Source organism: Alligator sinensis, unplaced genomic scaffold, assembly GCF_000455745.1.
Source record: "Alligator sinensis unplaced genomic scaffold, ASM45574v1 scaffold962_1, whole genome shotgun sequence".
NCBI lineage: Eukaryota > Metazoa > Chordata > Crocodylia > Alligatoridae > Alligator > Alligator sinensis.
Window position 1 is genome coordinate 25,254 of NW_005842404.1, and position 18,934 is coordinate 44,187.

The 18,934-nt window shown below is 40.6% G+C and overlaps 1 protein-coding gene across 1 annotated transcript in view; it reads left to right on the forward strand.

Moving 5' to 3' along the window:
* CD164 (CD164 molecule) overlaps window positions 1-12,327 on the forward strand; it is a 12,782-nt gene extending 455 nt beyond the window's left edge. Inside the window, exons 2-6 of the mRNA XM_006029914.3 lie at window positions 3,059-3,148; window positions 4,595-4,687; window positions 6,744-6,809; window positions 8,875-8,967; window positions 11,379-12,327. Of these exons, the coding sequence (XP_006029976.1) occupies window positions 3,059-3,148; window positions 4,595-4,687; window positions 6,744-6,809; window positions 8,875-8,967; window positions 11,379-11,542 (506 nt within the window). The 3' untranslated portion in view covers window positions 11,543-12,327. The remainder of the gene's footprint in view (window positions 1-3,058; window positions 3,149-4,594; window positions 4,688-6,743; window positions 6,810-8,874; window positions 8,968-11,378) is intronic.
* The last annotated feature ends 6,607 nt before the right edge of the window (window positions 12,328-18,934 follow it).

Consider the following 18,934-nt stretch of genomic DNA (forward strand, 5'->3'; position numbering starts at 1 on the left):
ACCACTTCTAGACCTGAAGCGGGCCGAGGAGCTGCTCCACGAGGACTGCGGCAGTGACTGTGACTTGGCACCCTCTTGTGGGCTGCGTTTGGCTTGTTGGGGTTTTGGTGACTAAAATCTGTGAGTTTTAGAATTGGAGCCTAAGGAGTGTCATGGACAGACCAGTGTCCATCTGGCCCAGGGGTTCTCAACCATTTTTTTTTTTTTTTTTTTTTTTTGTACCTGCACCTACAGCTGGTCCCAACCCAGTGCCCTTTGCTCTCAACCTGTCCCCCCCAGACTCCAGCTCCTCAGTGTGTGGGGTGGGGGGGGGAGCCAAGCAGCCCCTTGCAGGCTGGGACTCTGCCAGCCTGCAAGGGGAGAGCTGGGGTCTCGCACTTCTCCTTTTAAAGGAGAATCCATTTTTAAGTTGGTTGATCTTATTTTAAAGTTTGCTCGTGATCCTTTCATATATTCTTGCAACCCACTTCTGGGTCGTAACCAGTCCAGTAGTCTGTCTTGACCGGAGACACATAGGTGCTTTAGAGAGATTGTATATACAGGACATGTCTAATGCAATCTACCCCGTGCCCTGCTCTCTTTGCCTTGAGGCATCATTGGTGTAGGGGTGGCAGAGGATGTGTTCTCTGCCAAGGTATTGATGAGAAGAAGCAGCTTGTTAGCTGAAAAATGCATCTTGACCCTGCCTTATGTTGAAGTTTTAGGATAACCCAGCCCCTCTCTTCTTAAGAGGGTTGCAGTTGGTTACAACTGGAGATATCAGATTTCTTTGGACTGACTTATTCTAGACACCCAGATTCATGGACAGACTTGCCTGCTTCTGTTTCTGAGGTGGTGCAGTGGGATTGACATGGGGAGAACACCTGATGCCAAAGGTCAAGGCCTGCCCCACACTACAAATGCAGTTTGCACTGAAGACTTACTGTATTTACTCAAATCTAAGACTACCCTGAATTTAAGGTGCCCCTCCTCCCAATAATTAGTTATATTTGTGGAAAACTTTATAATTTTCCAGGAATTCATTCCCCATCCCCTTACTGCTACAGCAGGGAAAGCAGTGGCTAGGTTGTCTCCTCACCCTCTGCCACCTGTTGCAGCCTTCCTGCTTCACCCCCTGCCACCTGAACCCCTTTGTTCCTCTCAGTCTCTGCCCACTTCTCCCACCTGCTGTCAGATGCCGCTTGGGCTTGGTTCCCTCCAGACTGGTGGAGCACAGCCTTTGGAAGTGCAGCCCTAGCTGAGCTATGCAGGAGCAGTGGTGCTGCCATGGCTAGGCAGGGAACAAGAGTTTCCCTGCCCTCCATGCCTGGGAGGGAATCTAGCCTCAACTGGAGCTGAGCTACACCTGACAGTAAGGGTGGGGGAATGCTACAGAAGGCAAACAGAGGAGTGGGTAGGAGGCTGCTATAGGTCTGACCCTGGTGCTCATCCAGGCTCAGGGTCAGAGTCAGCCACTGTGACCTCCCCCTCCCCCTTGTGGACAAGGCTAAGATGAGGGGCTTTCCCAATCAGCATGGGAAGCTGAAGAAAACCTCATCTTAGATTTGAGTAAATATGGTAGCTGTAGCTGGTGTCAGGTGCCTTGTTTTGGCAGTATCTACTGTTCAGCCATCTGCCTTGAAGCACCACTGCTTGCATGAAATTAATGGGAATGCTTTTGATTCCACACATCGCATGGCCGTTAGCCAAACAAGGCTCTGCAGATGAGAAACAACACCTGACTTAGAGAACCAGCTGGTTTTGAATTGGTGTCTGAAACTCTGACTTGGTATTTAAGTACCTGTACCAGCCTTCCTTGTGAGCTGGTGTATTCTTGTGTTATGCTAGTGTGAAGCAGCTTTAATTAGAGGACAAATCAATTGAACTAGGTCTTACTATTTTTGAGCTGCTACTTTGATGTGAACTAGTTGTGAAAAGTTGTGGCAGACTAGTCGGACTTAATTTTCTTCCCTGACAGAGCACTAAGATGTGAAAGGTCACTTGGGCTAGGTGAGTGGCGGGACATCAGGGGGCTAGTAAGTGTTGGCTCTGGTTAGTTTATTTCAGATGTTGAATTAGTTGGTCATAATGGTGTCTGTCGCATGAAAACTTGGATCATATGTTGTCATGTCAGGAAAAGCCCATAGGGCTCCAGCTACAGTCTGAGGGTAATCTATTGTTTAGGAGCTTGAACTATAGTAACAGAGTTGCCTGTTTCCAGATGGCTAAAAGTCTCTCTTTAACATTGCATTTTGCTAGCTGGTCTATGTGTTCCCCACAAATGTGCAAGAGATGGTTTTGCTAGTTCAGACTCTTTTGAAAGCCATTTGAGAGACTTAACTCAAACTTATAGAGAACCAGGGCAAGAGCTGTTAGTGTTGTGGGACAGATGAAGTTTCTGTAATTCTGCATTGGGAAAATGTAAGTTAGGAAAAAACTTTAGGGTAGGTTTAGCTTATTTTGCTCCTTTTCCTCTAATAGCGTAACTGTATTTGATAGTTATCCTCTCCCTTCAAAGTTTCAGCACACTCCTACACAGTCAGATGGGCTGTCTTGTTCCTTTTACTTTATATAAACCTTCTATTCTGTATCTATTCTCTACTTTTAGTAGATTCAAAGATCACCAACTATAACTGGCACATGTGGGATTTATCATTGGGATAACAGTAGTGTTAGGAGGAAAGTATTTGTGTTGTGACTAAGTTGCAGGTTCAGGAGGACATTGGTGACTGGTGCCACCTGAGTCGGGGGCACATGCTGCTGCCCGCCCCCCCAGCAGCCGATCTCCCTGACCAGAGGAGGGGTCCCTGCCATCCACCCCCGCAGCGGATCACGCCACTCTGGAAAGCGCTGCCTGTCAGGGGTGAACCCTCTGTCACCATTGTCAGAGGATGCTTTTTCTTCTGAGAGTTAAGACTTGGAAAATGCGTGGTACTCCTGAGACTTGCTGCAGGGGGGTTCAGAGGATCTACTGCTAATTCTTACATAATCTAAAGTTAAGGCTTCTGGTTCAAAACTGGTACAAAGGTGTTTTCTGTGAAAGGTCTAAAATGGCCTATGATTTATTTTTGTTTTTCAGATACTTGTGCAAACTTTCAGAACTGCAGTTCTTGCATTGATAGTCCAATCTCAAGTCAACTACATTGCAAGTGGATTAATTGCAGCAAAGGTAAACAGCAGTAAAAACTAGGGGTCTTTTGGAGGGAGGGGTGTCTTTGTTTGTATTTTTTCAGAATGTACTTCTATATACAGAATACATATTTCTGTCTCTGAAATCACAGGGCGGGTTTAATGGTGGTAAATGATAAATTATATAATCGAAAAACAGCAACACTGTTATTTTAAAAGTTAGAGATGCCAGATTGATATACCGACTATAAATGTTTTAATAAGCTTGACAAAACTTCTAGTTTTAAACTCTTACCCAGAGACAGTTGTATACGCCTACAAAATCTAACCACAATCAGATTTCTTTTCAAGGCTTGCTGACCTAACAAAATACCTGAGGCAATATGGCAGCAGTGTTCTAGTTGCCTAGCAGACTCTTCAAACAGAACTAATAATTTGGCCTTGCTAGTAGTGATGCTGTTGATGAACTTTGGCATTCGTTAAAGCAGACAAGCGTTCCATTAAACTACAGTTTTCCACTTGAGGTTATTTTATGAACTAATCAAATCCATTCCTTCTGAACTTGGTTGCAACAAAAGAAGACAGTTGTGCAGCATGATAATCAATCCTTTACACAAGTTAGTCTTAAGAGTACAGTTGGAACTTAGGACTCCATTATACTAGCCACTGTACAAATGTGTAATGAAGTGCTTCTTGTCCTGTCCTGGGTGTGGAATCTTAAGATGAGATGCAGGATGGAGGGAACAAGAAGAAAGAATAGGGGTAACAGTGACATGTTAACACTTGTATAGACTACAATTTGTGGAGAGAGAGAGGCTCCACAGTTAATGAAAAGCAGATCTCCCTGTTAATACTCAGGTTCCTCTCTAAGTTCTGCTTTTAAATTCTGCACATGTGCACTATGACCAGCAGGACTGTCACAAATTTGAGGTGTTTTGAACAGCTTGTTAGAGATGTTTATGAAGATCTAGTGTTCTAAATGTTTTGAAACTTAGGTTATATCAGCACCAATGGGCTATATTTTACTTACGTTGGGCAGTTGTCTTGATTGATCAGATCCAGGTATCTATTCTTTTTCTCTTTTTTTTAACTTGCATTTATTTTTATCTGAGTCTCAGCTTGGCATTTGTATAAGCACTCATGTAGAAAGCAAACTCAAACCTTAGGGTCATTAAGAATACACCTCATTTAAATAGTAATCCTGTCCATTGATATAATTTTGAACATATTAAAGATGTCTACAAAAGTTTTTGTTTTACTTTTTTGGGGGGGGAGGGGAGGGTTCTCCTGAAAAGAGATATATTTAATGAGTAGTGATTTCCAGTACTTTTCTAGGGGAAGATTGGGAAATATGACATTCTACTTGCTGTTGATTTTAAAAAGCACAATCTTCAGTTAAATTTATTTTAAAAGCATAACAGTGTGTTTTACTTCCTTTTAATGTAGTTTTTTGTTGTTGTTTCTTTTCTTTTTTCTTTCTTGGCAGGACTAAATTATTCCTGTGTAAATGCAACTGAATTCAATTCAACAGAATTTGCCAACTGTAGTGACATTCTTCATTGTGTTGGTAATTATTCAGGTATTACTTACTTTATCTGTCCTAGACAGTCTTCCTGCTGTTTAGAACCCTATTCCAGTAGTTCATTGGTCTGCTAGTACAACACACATTGCACAGGCAAGCAAGTTATATGCAAGCTTACAGTGAAATGTGTACTTGAAACCTGCATTACAGTTTGCAATACATCTATTACGTACATATTGTTGTGGCTTCCTATTAAGAAGCCTACTTCATTTTAAAAAAAAAAAAAAAAAAAAAAGTTCAAGTCCATCTGGTTATCTTAGTCTTTTTGTGACCTTGTTGAATGTAGACCGTTTTATGTCTGGCTGCTTTTCATTGAAATATATGTTGTATTTGAAAAAAGTGGGTTACTAATGTGTTCTTTAGGATGATGAGCCTTCTGGGATCCCAGTGTGTCTCAAAATGCTAAAATGTCCATCTGGAGTGTGATAAGTGGATATTTCCTGAACCTTTAGTTTCACTTTTACTTGGTGTTAGTGTGGTTATCCATGTAGTGTTGAAGTACAGGAACTGGCTTTCTGAACTAGGGACTGGAATGCTCAATTGAACACCCGTGTACTCACCTTCCCCCCCCCCCCCACTTGCTTACTTTGTATATCATGTTTGCAAATGTGGTATGTAAATCACAGTTGGATTGTTTCTCTGAAAGCCCTGCAATTTCAGACTTTCTTTTAAGGCTGACTAAAACTGGCCCTTTCATAACCAAAATCTTTTCTTAGTAAGTATTAAGTTACAGAGTGGGACTAAGATTTTCATTGTTCCACTCTTCCTACCTCTGGCTTCAAAATGCTGTATGAGAGCTAGTTTTATTCTAATTTAAACACCAACAGAATTGAAAACCAAAGTTTATATATGATGACTTGAGCCAAAAAGAACACGGTGTTTGACTTACTGGTTTCACATTTTAAAGGACTGATAATTAGAGAGAAACTCTGACTGCATTTCCCTTGGAGTCATTGAGATAAATATGGGACCTTAGAATTTATTTATTTTAGTAACCCGCATCCCAGGATAACAGCACCCTATTGTCAGGTTAAAGCGGTCTGCCTGGTATGTTAGAAGTTGTAGAACTTCTGTGTATTCATGTTACAAGCTTTCAGTGAGACCTGTTATCTTGACTTTACTGAGTAATGTTGGGCTTTTGCATTTCTAAGAAAGCTATATCAAAGAAGTTTTATTTGGTTCCCTTTAAGAGTATATTAATGAAATTTGCTTCCTCTCTTGTCCTCCCACTCCCTGTTTCACTTTAGCCGATATGTACAGCATGTCTATATATAGCAGAGTACTTCTACTGACCCAGTTCTTTTTAAAGAAACTCCAGCAATTTATAACTCCTTAGTTACTTTGTAGCACCTAAAATTTCTGGTAACTAAGCTCTCCTTGAGAGAGACTCCAATTTTTGACTGTTTACATGGTAGATTTCCTTATTTACTTTAAATCGCAATGAATCGGAACAGGTCTCTGCCTTCAGACTTCCTGTTTTTAAAAACACCGTGAACAATCAAAGCAGACTCTAAGTAAAGTGCAAAAGGGGGGTTGTTACCTAAATTTATTTCCATATAGTTCTCTTCTAATCTCCAGATAAGAAATGTGGATATGTGTCCATCAGTCTGTCACGCGGATCTCTTCAGCATCTGACTTAGCCAGCTAGAGTATTGCATTTATAATTGTGCTCAACTTTGTACAGAGAATTTAGGCTCGAACTATGTTTAAAATGTGCTTCTGTACTTAGTTTTCTCAGATTTTGATTTTAATCTGTGTTGTAAAAATTGTATAATACATTATTTAATTAATTTGTACAAAGTGTGTGTTCTCTTTGCTTGAAAAATTCTGTTCCCACAATTACGTGGCATGCTAAACTCCCTTCCAGTCCTTTTGTTAGAAGCCTTTGTAAAGGCCTCTCTTCCAGAAAACCTTTGTAAGAGGCCTTGGAGTATTTAGCATCTCAGAATAGGGATCTCTAGATTGTGTAGTGATGTTTAACAAGGTTTCAGGGTTTATTATTACAATCCCTTAATGACTAATCTTTTCTTTTTCTTTTTTTTTTTTTAAATAGCTGTTACTACAGTTCCTCCCCTCAGTACCACCATGCACACAACTACTATTACTACCACCATTGCAGGTAGGTAACCTAAGGAAGTACTTGCTGTACTGAACTCTTATCTTGGCTAAATAGGATGCATTTAACAGAATTCTGAAACTGAGTACCTGAAAATGTTATAATCAATAGAGGACATAAGGGGTGATTTTTTTCCCCCCATCTTCATGTCAGTAGTGAGTAACTGCTGTAGCAAAAGAGTAACTGCAGTGGATAAACAGAAGATGAAAGTTTTGTGTTATCCCTACTAGCATGAGACCAGTTGCTTGTTGTAAGTACCTGGAACCAAATACAGAATGTGATAAATTGCAGGCTTGCAAGTTTTAGAAGAGGAGCTAAATACAAGTTCAGTTTGGAAAATACACTTTTTAATGAAAATTCTGACTCGTATTTGAATACATCTGTAGTAGTCCTCCCTCCAAAATAGTCCAATGGAAAAGCTTACTGAATTGGGCAAGACTGCATGTGGGCATATGAAAATAGCAAAAGTCTGACTCCTTGCTTTTACCCAAATCCTAAAGAGTACATTTTTTTCCAGTGGGGGGGAAAAAGTTGTTTTGGCACTAAAGTTAGATGGGAGGTAATACACATTCATAATTTTGGCTGCTTATAGATCTGGCGGGGTGGGGAAAAAAGGTGCTTTGCTTTACTTTAAGCTTGGCACACCCCTGTACCAAGCTCAGTGCATGTCCAGAAGAGGTATCGTATTTGTTGGACCTAGCTCGCCCAATGTCTACATAGATTGGGTGTTTCAGCAGGGTTTTTTGGCACTCTTGGCTAATAGCTGATTCAGTCAGCTTTAGGTAAAAGCACTAAAAAGCCCTGCAGTAGTGCATGATCTATACAGATGCTGCAGACCCAGGTCAAATTAACACGCTGCCTCTTTCAGTAAAGCGCTTTTTTTTTCCTCTGTCATGTCTGTCGGCACCCTTTGTTACAACTGTACAGATCTAATGAAAAATGACAGACGAACACTGCCCTACTTTTTTAGACTGGACGTTAGGAAGAACTTCACAGTTAGTGGCCAAGGTCTGGAACGGGCTCCCAAGGGAGGTGGTGCTCTCCCCTACCCTGGGGGTCTTCAAGAGGAGGTTAGATATGCATCTAGCTGGGGTCATCTAGCCCCAGCCCTCTTTCCTGCCTATGCAGGGGGTCAGACTCGATGATCTATTGAGGTCCCTTCTGACCCTAACATCTATGAATCTACTTGTAACACCACAATCAGGATTTAAAAAGCCAATCTAGCTGTTGGCTTTCTCATATAAGTACACTAACAAATGGGATGTATTTTGCATTACTGCATTTTTTTTCCAATATGTAATGGAGTGGTGCTATCAATAAATGACTTAAGGGTTTGTTTGTTTTTTAATGGAAGATAAATTTGATCCAAGAACTACTTGGATTGCTCCTTGGTAGTGCATGTCCTCTAGAGTCATAAAGTTTAAAATTTGGTATAATACCTATTCCCACACTACCAATAAGTCTTCTAATTCCTCAGGACCAAATTTAGTTTGTAAAATTTACGTTTATCTTTTATTGCCTAACTTGAAAGTTTTACTGAATTAGACTTTTTAGTAACTTCTCAAGTTTACTGAATTAATTGATTCGGTAAACCTCACTCTTCAAGGCCTATGAGCTCATGATGGGAATCAAAACTATAAACTTTCCGTTGACTCAACACTTTACATGTTTCGGGTATTACCACATTTGCTGGTGTCCAAAACAATACAGCTGTATTTTCCTTTGTGCAATTTTATTTTATTTTTTTTGTCTAATCTAGAATTATTTATGGAGGCTTTCAGAATTCAGGTAACTATACTGCAGCAGGCCTATTAAGCTGTCATCACCCACATGTTGGCTTTTTAACTTGCAAAGATTTGTATTGCCATGCAGTTAAGTACCTGTATCTTAAATATGACTAGTGTGAAATATTAAGGGCGGTTCTTACTTGAACAAACTAGACCTAAGATTACTTGTACAAGTTCTTCTGTAAGGCTTTTTTGCTGTTTTGTGTCTTTAACTTTTTTTTTATAATCGCTTTCTGGCAAATCTGTATACTTTGAATTTAAGCTGTCTTTTTGTGAAACAGCTAACGTCACTAATTCAACTTCACCTGCTTCTCCATCTACTGCACCTCACGCTGCTACCAGTACTTCAGTCACCACAATCACCAGTACACCAGGTAACTTTTTTTGTTTTATACTTTTAGCAGTGATAGTAAAACAAATCTTAAGCTATCCAAAAATGAAAACTTTACATGAAAATTAAATAATTATAAGTCTGGGACAAGAAGTACTAAAGATTAATAGCAGCAGATGATCTGAAAGGTGTTGTAGCATGCAAATGTGGCTCATTTGTTGCAAGATGTCACCTTGACAGTAACACAACTGCTTGGCAAAATTTCAAATAAATTTGCCACATCAAGCAATTGGGCTTCCTTATAGCCATGTTCATAAGTTCTCTAATGCAGTTTTACTTAACTTGGTTGCTTCAGTTGTTTGACTTATGATATAACCATGAAAAGAAGTTTAAAAAAAATACCTATGTTGGGATGCAGTGATAGGAACTAGTCCAAGAGGCTAGATCTTAAAACCAAACTCAACCTCTAAGTATACCAGAACCTCATGAACAGCATTAATAAGGAGGCATTTTTTTAATTGAACTACCCTTGTGGTGATCACTACAAGCACTTATACACATGCGAGCAGCCTGCTGCATCAGCAGACTCTATCAGAGTTGACTCAAGCCTGCTGGAGCATGTAAATTGATGTGCTCTGGCACCCTCGCGCATCACATGCATCAGCAGCGCAGCCCGCCTCTGTGCTGAGAAAACAGCGGCGGTGTGCTTTGAACTAAAACTTGTTCAATGTGCTTTAGTTCAAAGCACACCGCTGCCACTTTCTCAGCACGGAGGCACACTGTGCTGCTGATACATGTGATACATTTTACAGGAGCACCTGTAAAATGCCCTATGTTGCTGAAGCCCTGTGTGTGCTATCTTGTTAGATAGCACTGTTTAAACAGTGCTATTACAAACATGTTTTAATGGATGGGGAGACCAGTAAGTTACTGTTGTTGGCTTCAATTAAATCTGTTCATTTGTTAGTAGGCAGAAAAATAGTCTAGTGCAAGAAGAATGAGAGTTATTTTGTACTTGTGGAAGACCTAAGGTATCTAACTAGTATTCTCTTTTTTAAAAAAAAATTAAATTGTATACTAATAAGTATGAATTTAATTTAACTAGGAATAAATTAATTATTCATAAAACAAAAATGAAGCTGATTAGGAAGTCCAAAGCAATTTCTGTTATGCCTTGAATGTTTTGCATGGTCTAGTATACAGTAAACATTTTACTGTGAAAGGTCTGTTGCTAATATCTCTAAAAAATAGTTTTCAGATAGCTAGTTCTTCACTTTTGCTAGTGGTCTCCTGTGTGAAGATCTATGTGGATAGAAATATTTAGAGTGTTGCTCTCACTTGGTCCCATCACTGCTGAGCAGTGCAGCTCCTTCACTGCTGCTTGTGAGCTGCCCTGCGGCTGCTCCACATGGTCACTGTTGCTATGCTGGGCAGCACAGAGGTGGTAGTGGTGAAGGAGCTGCCATCCAGCCTACCATGGCGCAGGTTCTGGGTGGATGCATCTAAAATTGCCTGGCAACAGCAAGGCGGGGGGCTGCTTTCCTCTGTGCTTAGCAGCAGTTTCTGCCTAAGAGCATGGGGTCCTCAAGCAGGGAGAGGAGGAGCCGGCCTGGCTCCACAGACCCCTGCTATGCCAGACCCCATGTTCCTGCTGCCCTGCTCTGGGCCCCACCAGTGCACTGGTATGAGCCCTGTGCTCCTGCCCAGCCCTTTCTGTGCTCTGCGCTTCTGCTCGCTGCTCCACCCCCCACCTCCGCTTGCCTGCCAGCAGCTCTGGCACCACCTGGTTCCTGGTTGCAGTGCTGGGACTGCAGGAGCAGCTGAGATGCACTGCTGGAGCAGCAAGCAGGGGGGACAAATGATGCGGAAGTGGCACGAGAAGCACAGCAGTGGCAGATGGCAGGGGCTCCACCTGCTGCAGGAGGGTGGGCTGTGGGCAAACCCTCCCCCTCCACACAGCCCCCTACATAATCCACTCACACCTCACATACCCACAAACCTATACCCACCCTCCCACAATATACGAGAGAAATTTAATTTTAAGCTTTTATACTATCGCCTCTATGTACACTACACAAACGCATGTAAATCAGGACAAAAATATTTTTTTAAATGAAATTAATCAATGTTGTAGTATGTGTGTGTGTGTTTGTTTGTTTTGTTTTTTTGTTTAGAATATAATTTGGTATTTTTTCTGGTTCCAAGATAGCAAACCCCCTTGCTGAAAGGGGTACTTCTGTGGGGCAAGGGGAGGGACTTCTTGTGGCAAAGGTCAGGGGGTGGGACTTCTGGTCCCAAGATAGTGACCACAGGTGGGGCTTTCCATGCAGCCCTTGATGACTTGCCAAAACTTGATAAGTGGCCCTCTGCCCAAAATAACTGCCAGCCCCTGTGCTAAATTCTATAATTGTGAAAGTCTACTCATTAAAAGCTGTGAAATCCTTTCTTTAACAGGTGCAAACACTACAGTGATTCCCCCGAAACCATCTCCACGCAAATCCACATTTGATGCTGCCAGTTTCATTGGTGGTGTTGTCCTTGTGCTGGGTCTGCAGGCTGTAATCTTCTTCCTATACAAATTCTGCAAGTCCAAAGACCGAAACTATCATACTCTTTAGGACCTGCCACTTCATGATGGACTAATAGCCCAATATCTGTAGTTCACTGAACCAAATTATTTTTCTGTCCTTTGTGGAAGACAGCAATTCATAATATCATTTAAATCTCCAAAAGACGACTTTTTTTTTTCTTTTGCAACAGTATACTTGGCAAGAGGTGGTGTGAATTATATCTCCGTCAACAGGAATACTTGCGATATGCTGCATGAATACTTATGGCTGTCTCTTTTTTTTCTTTCTTTTTTTTGTTCTTTAGTGGCTGGGGGTGTGGGGGTTTTTTTTTTTTTTTTTTTTTTACCTTGACATGCCAAATGTAGACTTGCAATGATTCTTGTATTAAGTGGCAACGCTATCTTGAGTAAACAATCTCATGATTGTGAAGGCTAATTCAGTCCACCTTAGATTTAGTATCCCTACACTTCTTATCAAGATGTGAATTACCAGTGACTGACTTTCGGGAATGAAATACCACATGTGCTAGCTTGTGGCTCTTGTGTGCTGCTAGGAAGGTGAACAACAAAGGGCTTCTAGAAGTAATACTGTGTCTTAATGAAATGTCCTCTTAAATGGAATGAAATAATGACAAATCCATATTTTTCTACATTAGAGTAAAAGCTACTTAACAGGAAATTGCATTCCAAACTCAAATTTAGTCTCTGCCCGTTTTCAGCTAAGTTATTGTTGGAGATAGGGTGGGGATGGATGATATTCCCTTAAGGGGAAATAAAGACCAGTGCCTTATGAGTAAAAGGTAAATAGCAAACATAAGTGTGCACCACCCTCTTTTTTTTTTTTTTTTTTTTTTTTTTTTTTTTTTTTTTTTTCAGTCTCATGGTACTAACCTCAAAGTAAAGCAGGGTACAGGGAAGGTGTTACCATTCCGATTGCAAAATTCACCAGATAGCTGAGATGTTATTTACTGGTCCTTTATTAAAAGGTAATAACCAATTTCGAGGAAGGAAGACTGGGCTATAAGAACAACTAATGGAAGTTTAACTTGTTTATTTTTTAATAAAATTTTGCTATTTCTGGCCCATAATAAGGCAACCATAGGAAGGATAATTCTTTTTCCTTGCTTTAAAAGAACACCATCTTAAATGGCATTTGTGTGAAAAATGCTTGTGACAAATTCAAGACTACTTAGAACTGAAAATGTAACTTGCACTGTTCACTCCCCTTTGTGCTTCCCTCTGTCCTGCATAAACCAAAAAGGAGGGTAGGGAAGAGAATTGGAAATGATTACTAATTGGTAGGTGTAGTGCTGAAAACAGTGTAACTTGCAAAACTTGCGAGGCTTTAAATGGTGTCCCTTTATCATCTAAGGAAATTCTATATTAAGTTTTGACATGTTACCTGCATGGCTTTTAAACTGGGTATCTAATCTAAAATGTATGGGCTGTAACTTTAATATGAAGCAGACTTAAGTGCATTTTTAGTTGTAATAAGTTTTGCTTTCCTTCATTCTTGTAGCTTGAATAGCTTTATTTCTATTATGTTGCCTAAAAAATTGGCTGTATTAAACTAGAGTTTAACAAGCAGTACTGTAACTTTAGGGAATTGCAGGCTAATGCATTCCTAAAAGACAATCAGCTCAGGTTTAGGAAATACAGACTAAACAGCCAACTTTCTAGGAAGCAATGTGCCTGGATTGGATGGTGTATCCTTGGCCTTATTGTAAAATTGTCTGTCATTTCCCCACCCCCCTAATCTCTTTACCTTGTTTCATAACTTTTTAATTGGGCAAGTGAACATGCTCTGTGCACTTATTTCTATAAAATCACATGAACTTGTTCCATGTTTTGGAATGGAGTATAAATGCATCTAAGAGCAATTGAATAATACCTCCATCTGATTGCAGTGAAGTAGATTAGATTATTCCCAGTAGTGCTCCTAATTATTTTATCTAATAATGTTCTTCCTTGCTCTCTAAGGGCTTCAACACTTACTCTTGGAAACTTGCAGCAAGGCTACCAGATACTTCACAATAAGGAAAAAATACCATGGTTGAACTTGAAGCAAATGGAGAAATATGTATAAAATCTTGCTAAATGCCTCTTTACTCTTGCTGTGCTGATCCTAATTTAGTTCATAAATGTGCTGATGAAGCAAATTCAGTCATTTTTTTCAAGTGCCTTAAAATTGTTTAAAATCTTTGCCTCAAATTTGTTTGAAAAGGATAGGAAGGGTTATTTGCCTTACCTGCTAAAAACATCTCTTGGTGCCAGCAGTTGCTAGTTTCCAAGACTTTAGGAACCCAGGATCTTGGTGTCACAGATGCCAGTCTTCAGGAAACTCAAATTTTTGTGTTGTAAATCATAGGCTTGTCCTTGAAAGGTGTTGTGGCCTGCATGCTTGCCTTGCCAAACGAGGCTTTATCAACTTAGAGATTGATGGCTAGGACTGAGTTGCCTACTATCTGCTCATTTTGGATTGCTATCTTTACTATGTCCATGGTCACTGCTCCACAAAAAGCAGTGAGTAACAAGTTTCTTGCCAAACAAGTGTCAAGCTAATCTATGCTGGCTACTAGCAAAGGATGTGAAGTAATGAACGTACAATTCCTCTCAGTCTCATATGTTTGAAGTGGAAGGTAGCTTTCTTTCTATCTGTCTCCACAGAGTAGTTTTATTTGCTATCAGGCTGCCCCTTGGCAATCCTCAGCACTGAACTGTAGCAACTTTTAAAGCTGTCATCTGACTTGTTCCTGAAGTCATCTTGTGCAAATGATATATCAAACCTGGTATCTTATGGATGTTCCTCACAACGTTGCTATATTAAGTTTGTATTTTGTTTTCAGTGAAAGAAAATGTAAAACAATCTGTAATCACAAAACCAAATTGATAAATAAATTCACTTATTGAATGGATTTTTTTTCTCTCTTGCTATACTCAGTTGTAACATTGTCTTAATTTTTTCCCCTGCTTGCACACACGTCTTGGTTTTTAAAATTCTGTCCTAGCAATCTTGGAATGAAAATCAGCCACTGTTCATTCAGTTTCTAAATGGAAATGGTGTAAGGGAAAGTAACTGGTAGATGGCTTACAAGTCCTAAACCATTCAGCTTCCACATAAGGAAAGGTCAGAGCACTGCAATCTTTAATCTGGATAAACAAGCACTGTACGCTGAAATCCAGTGCCCCGCTTTACGTAATTGCCTAGGACAAAGTTTGGCCTACAGAGCCAGAGGGGCTCTGACAGTGTTCAGAAGCAAGCATTTGACTTTGGGTGACTTGGATAAGTGAAGAGAATTCCTTCTGGGGGTAGTTACAGAAAGTACATTAAAGTATACTCGCATCCCCTACTGGTGCCATATGCACTCTAAAAAGAACAAGGAGTTCTTCTTGACCCTTTTTAAAAGAGGAGGCCTAGAGTAACTAATGTTCTGGATACCTGACAGCATTATTCTGAGCACATGTGATAGTTGGGAGTCTCAGGTTGTGGCCCTAACCACTGACACGACTTTAAGAAGTGTATGGTCTTGCAGGCTAGATACCTAATGCTGAATTCTACCAACAACATAATTTGCAACGTACAGCATTTTTAGATGCCTTCATAATTGGTTACAGGCTGTTTCTACTTGAGATGTCCATGTCAAAAGCTCACTGTAACTTTAGACTTGTGAGGTAAATGCCAGGGGCTGACTCACTTGCCTTTCCCCATCTACTGGGAGCAGCATCTTTAATTTTTTTTTTTTTTTTTCCTAATGAAGACAAGAATTGACTCTTCTGCTCCAGTTTCTGAATATTTAACTCTCCTAAGAAAAGCTTGCTTCTGATGCAGCCCTGATTTTTGCCAGTACCACAGCTCCAGTGGCAGGGGCATGTAGCAGGAGCTAGAGTTGCATCAGGTGCCCTGTGCTAGAACCAGATCTGTCACTGCTGTGCGCCCTGGACTGCATCAGCCTGCAAGGAGCCTTGCAGCCTGGATCTGGCCCAAGAGACAAGGTGGGTTTGATAACTCCGGTTTAGACTAAATGCTGTTATATTATGGAACTTAAAAATTACTGAGGGATCTTGCAAGCAAATTCTCCTGAGAAACCTGGAGTCTGTTGCTTGTATATCCTACAGCAGTGGCTCTCAACCTCTAGACTCTAGGGACTGCTTCCATAACTTGTGAACTGGGTGGCACCTAATTTCAAAAATGCTTATTACAGTGTTGTCTCCTTGCAAGGTGGTGGGGAGGAATGGAGCAGCAGGGCAGGAACAAATGTATTTGCCTTCTCATGTGGGCTGGGCAGTGGGAAGGTAGGGAGGAAGGAAAGGAGCAATGGGGCAGGGATAAGCCTATATACTTAACTCCTTGTACCTTGCAGCACTTCACTCATCACTGCAGGGTGGCATGGCTCCAGCTGAGAATTGCTCTGCTGTAGTTAAGCATTTGGTTGTTAGGTATTCAAGAGCCAACCATGTATTTCAAGTATATTGACTGGCACTTGCCATTAAAAGCTGCCTGATGTTAACTGTGCACCTAACAATGTGTTTTACAACCCCTGATTTAAAAACAGTAGAGTACTTCCTTAGACTTGGGATCCTTACCTTAATTTGTAAGGGTATAACATATTTGCTGGTGCACAAAATAGAGGAGAGGGGGTTCTAACAGCTCCATAGGTTGAACTGTTTCTACATCATCGACTTGGGATACATGGTCAGAAGTTTGACATCATGACTATATCAACATTAATATTGCCATTAATGATCACAGCTTTTATTCACAGCAGCTTAAAGTAAGCTGCTAGAATGCTGTCTTAGTGAATTAGCTTTGTATGGATGAATGGGGTGGGGGGAGGGTGCTGAAGTTATGGTGAAGCACGTGTACTACTTAAGAACAGAAGTTGACCTAATTTATCCTCATCTTATTCTGTAGTTGCCTTGATTTTTTTTATTTTTATTTTTTTCAGTTATGATGATGGAAAAATACTAATGAGTACTATATTTTCTCTGCGATTTCCAGTATTAGTTTTTTGTTGGTTGGCTGGTTTGTTTGTTTTAAACTAATTGGTGTAGGCTTGCCAAACACTTACTTCCAGCCATGTTTTGCTCTTTAGATTCTGTAAGTAACACTGTCATTAAGTATGTGGTTTCAAACTGATCTAGAGGCAGTTACAGAAACTTCACTTGCTCATTCCTTCTGTATGTGACTAGAAACATCTTCCAGAAAAGCATCCAAGTCTGTTTTGAAGGCAGCAAAAAATAAAGAATTCAGCACTTCCCTTCAATAGCTTGCTCCAGTGGCTGGGGGCAGGGTTTTTTGGGGGTGTTTTTTTTTTTTTTTTCGTTTTGTTTTTTTGTTTGTTTTTTAATAATTTGGCTTCCACTTTCATCCAGTTTTACCTTTTACCTGTAGTTATTAAAAAGCCTGTTTGACAGAAAATGCTGTTTTTTTTTTTTTAAAGTTACACCCTAATGAAGTCACCTTTAATGATTGCTTGATAAACTAACCTAATTAATCATACTATCAATGGAAGGCATTTTTTTCACCCCTCCACCCCCCTCCAGTGCTTAAGTTATTTTTCTGGCTCCACTATTTCCAGGTATTTTCACCATCCTCTTAAACTATGTATACTGCTCTTCTATTTACATAACCAAGATTTGTCACAGCATTGCACTGACAGCAAATTTTTGAGTTGCTTGTCCACTGGACAAGTACTACACTTCTGCATTCAATGTTCTCCTTCTGCCCCCAATCCTACATGTATGGCTTGGGCACCCACCCTAACCAAACAGCCTAGATAGCACTGCATGCCTGCTCTATCTTACCTTTCTACTGCTCCTCATCCTAAGTTTTTTATGTTTAGTTTCCAAATCACTGATAGAAATATTTATCGGCACCAGGCTTAATCCAAACCTTGTAGAGCTGCAAAAGAATGATTCTCACTTAATGAAAGTGCAGCTTGTTTTAATTGGAAGTTTGGGCAGTCCCAAGTAAATATATTCAACCACTAAACTGCAGTCAGGTTTGCTTGGCAATCCATTAGTGAATAATGCATCAGTTACTGACACTCTTGCTGAAGTATGAAATACCTTGTTATAGCTGTTCAAATTATTGTTAAATGGAAGAACTGTGCAATTGAACTCAGTTTTGTATGGTCTGATTGCCTTAATTAAGTTTAGGATATTGGACATCCTCTTATGATACTCCTGTAGTAAAACCCAGCTGTTTCCTTCCAGCAGGATCAAGAAAAGCATTCTTGCAACAAGAACTAAGCAGCTGCTGCTAAATGAAGGGTGAGTGAAATGATGAATATTTCAATTAAAAACTGCCTAATTGAAGCGAAGAGTAGGTCCCTAATCCACCCCTCTTTGGAGAAAAATGTCACTGTGGCTTTGGAAACGGGTTCATAGGAAAGTAGGGCTGGAAGAGACCTCACAATGTCATTTTAGTCCAGCAACTTGCTCCTGAAAACTTCCAAGAATGGTGATTTTCCATAGTTTCTTTAGGTAGCCTGTTCCAATGCTTGAGAGAGTTCTTCCTAATCTCCCATCCTAAATGTCCCCTACCAAAATTTGAGGACATTGCTTTTAGTCCTATCCTCTACAGCCACAGAGATGTTTGTTTATTAAACAGCTCTGAAAGATAGCTGGTATCTTTTTATTTTATTTTCTTCTTCTTTATTTCCACAAGAAAGCTCTTCTTTACCCTACACCAGGAATAGAAACAGGCATGTCTTCCCTGAGTTGGTTTTCCATCTCCACTCATCTTGGCAGAGGTGGCATTGGACTGCAAGAAGTAGCAAGTGACAACCAGGGATCCTGGTCTTCTCTGTTTTAAAAATGGCACATTCTCTGACTAAACCCCCAAATCCACATTTTTCTGCAACTATAATAAAACACCCATACATATCAGTATCCAAACCCTGTATCAGTTTAACACAATGTTTTATAGATAGATTTACAATTTTAAGTGATTTGGAAGCCTACCAGTGCAGCAATCATTATAATAAAATAAATTCTTAATACCTATATATTTTGGCATTTGATTTTGGTTTTTTTTTTTTTTTTTTAATCAGAGCGCTCTCTGCCCCCTTTGCTCACCAGGATGCAGGTCCAGCTGCGGTTGTTCCCTCTACTGCTTTGTGGCACTGTGAGCAGCCCTGATATGCTGGTGCCTTGCCCTGATATGCTGGTGCCTTGGTGTTGGAGTTGCAGCATAGCAGGGAGGACCAGTGCTACACTCCACAGCAGCAGTGTGAAGTGGAGCATGGCTGTGGCCTGGCCACATTGCAGGCAGCAGAAGTATGGCTCCAGGCCCCATCCTGTGCAGTCTGAGATGCAAAGTAAGTCTGAGCCCAGCATGGGCTGGAGGGAGAAGGAGCGGAGGCCTGTGACACCCCCCTGCCCCAGGCTGGGGCTCCCCTGCTCTGCCAGGCAACCTGGCTATGCCCTGCCCTGCCCC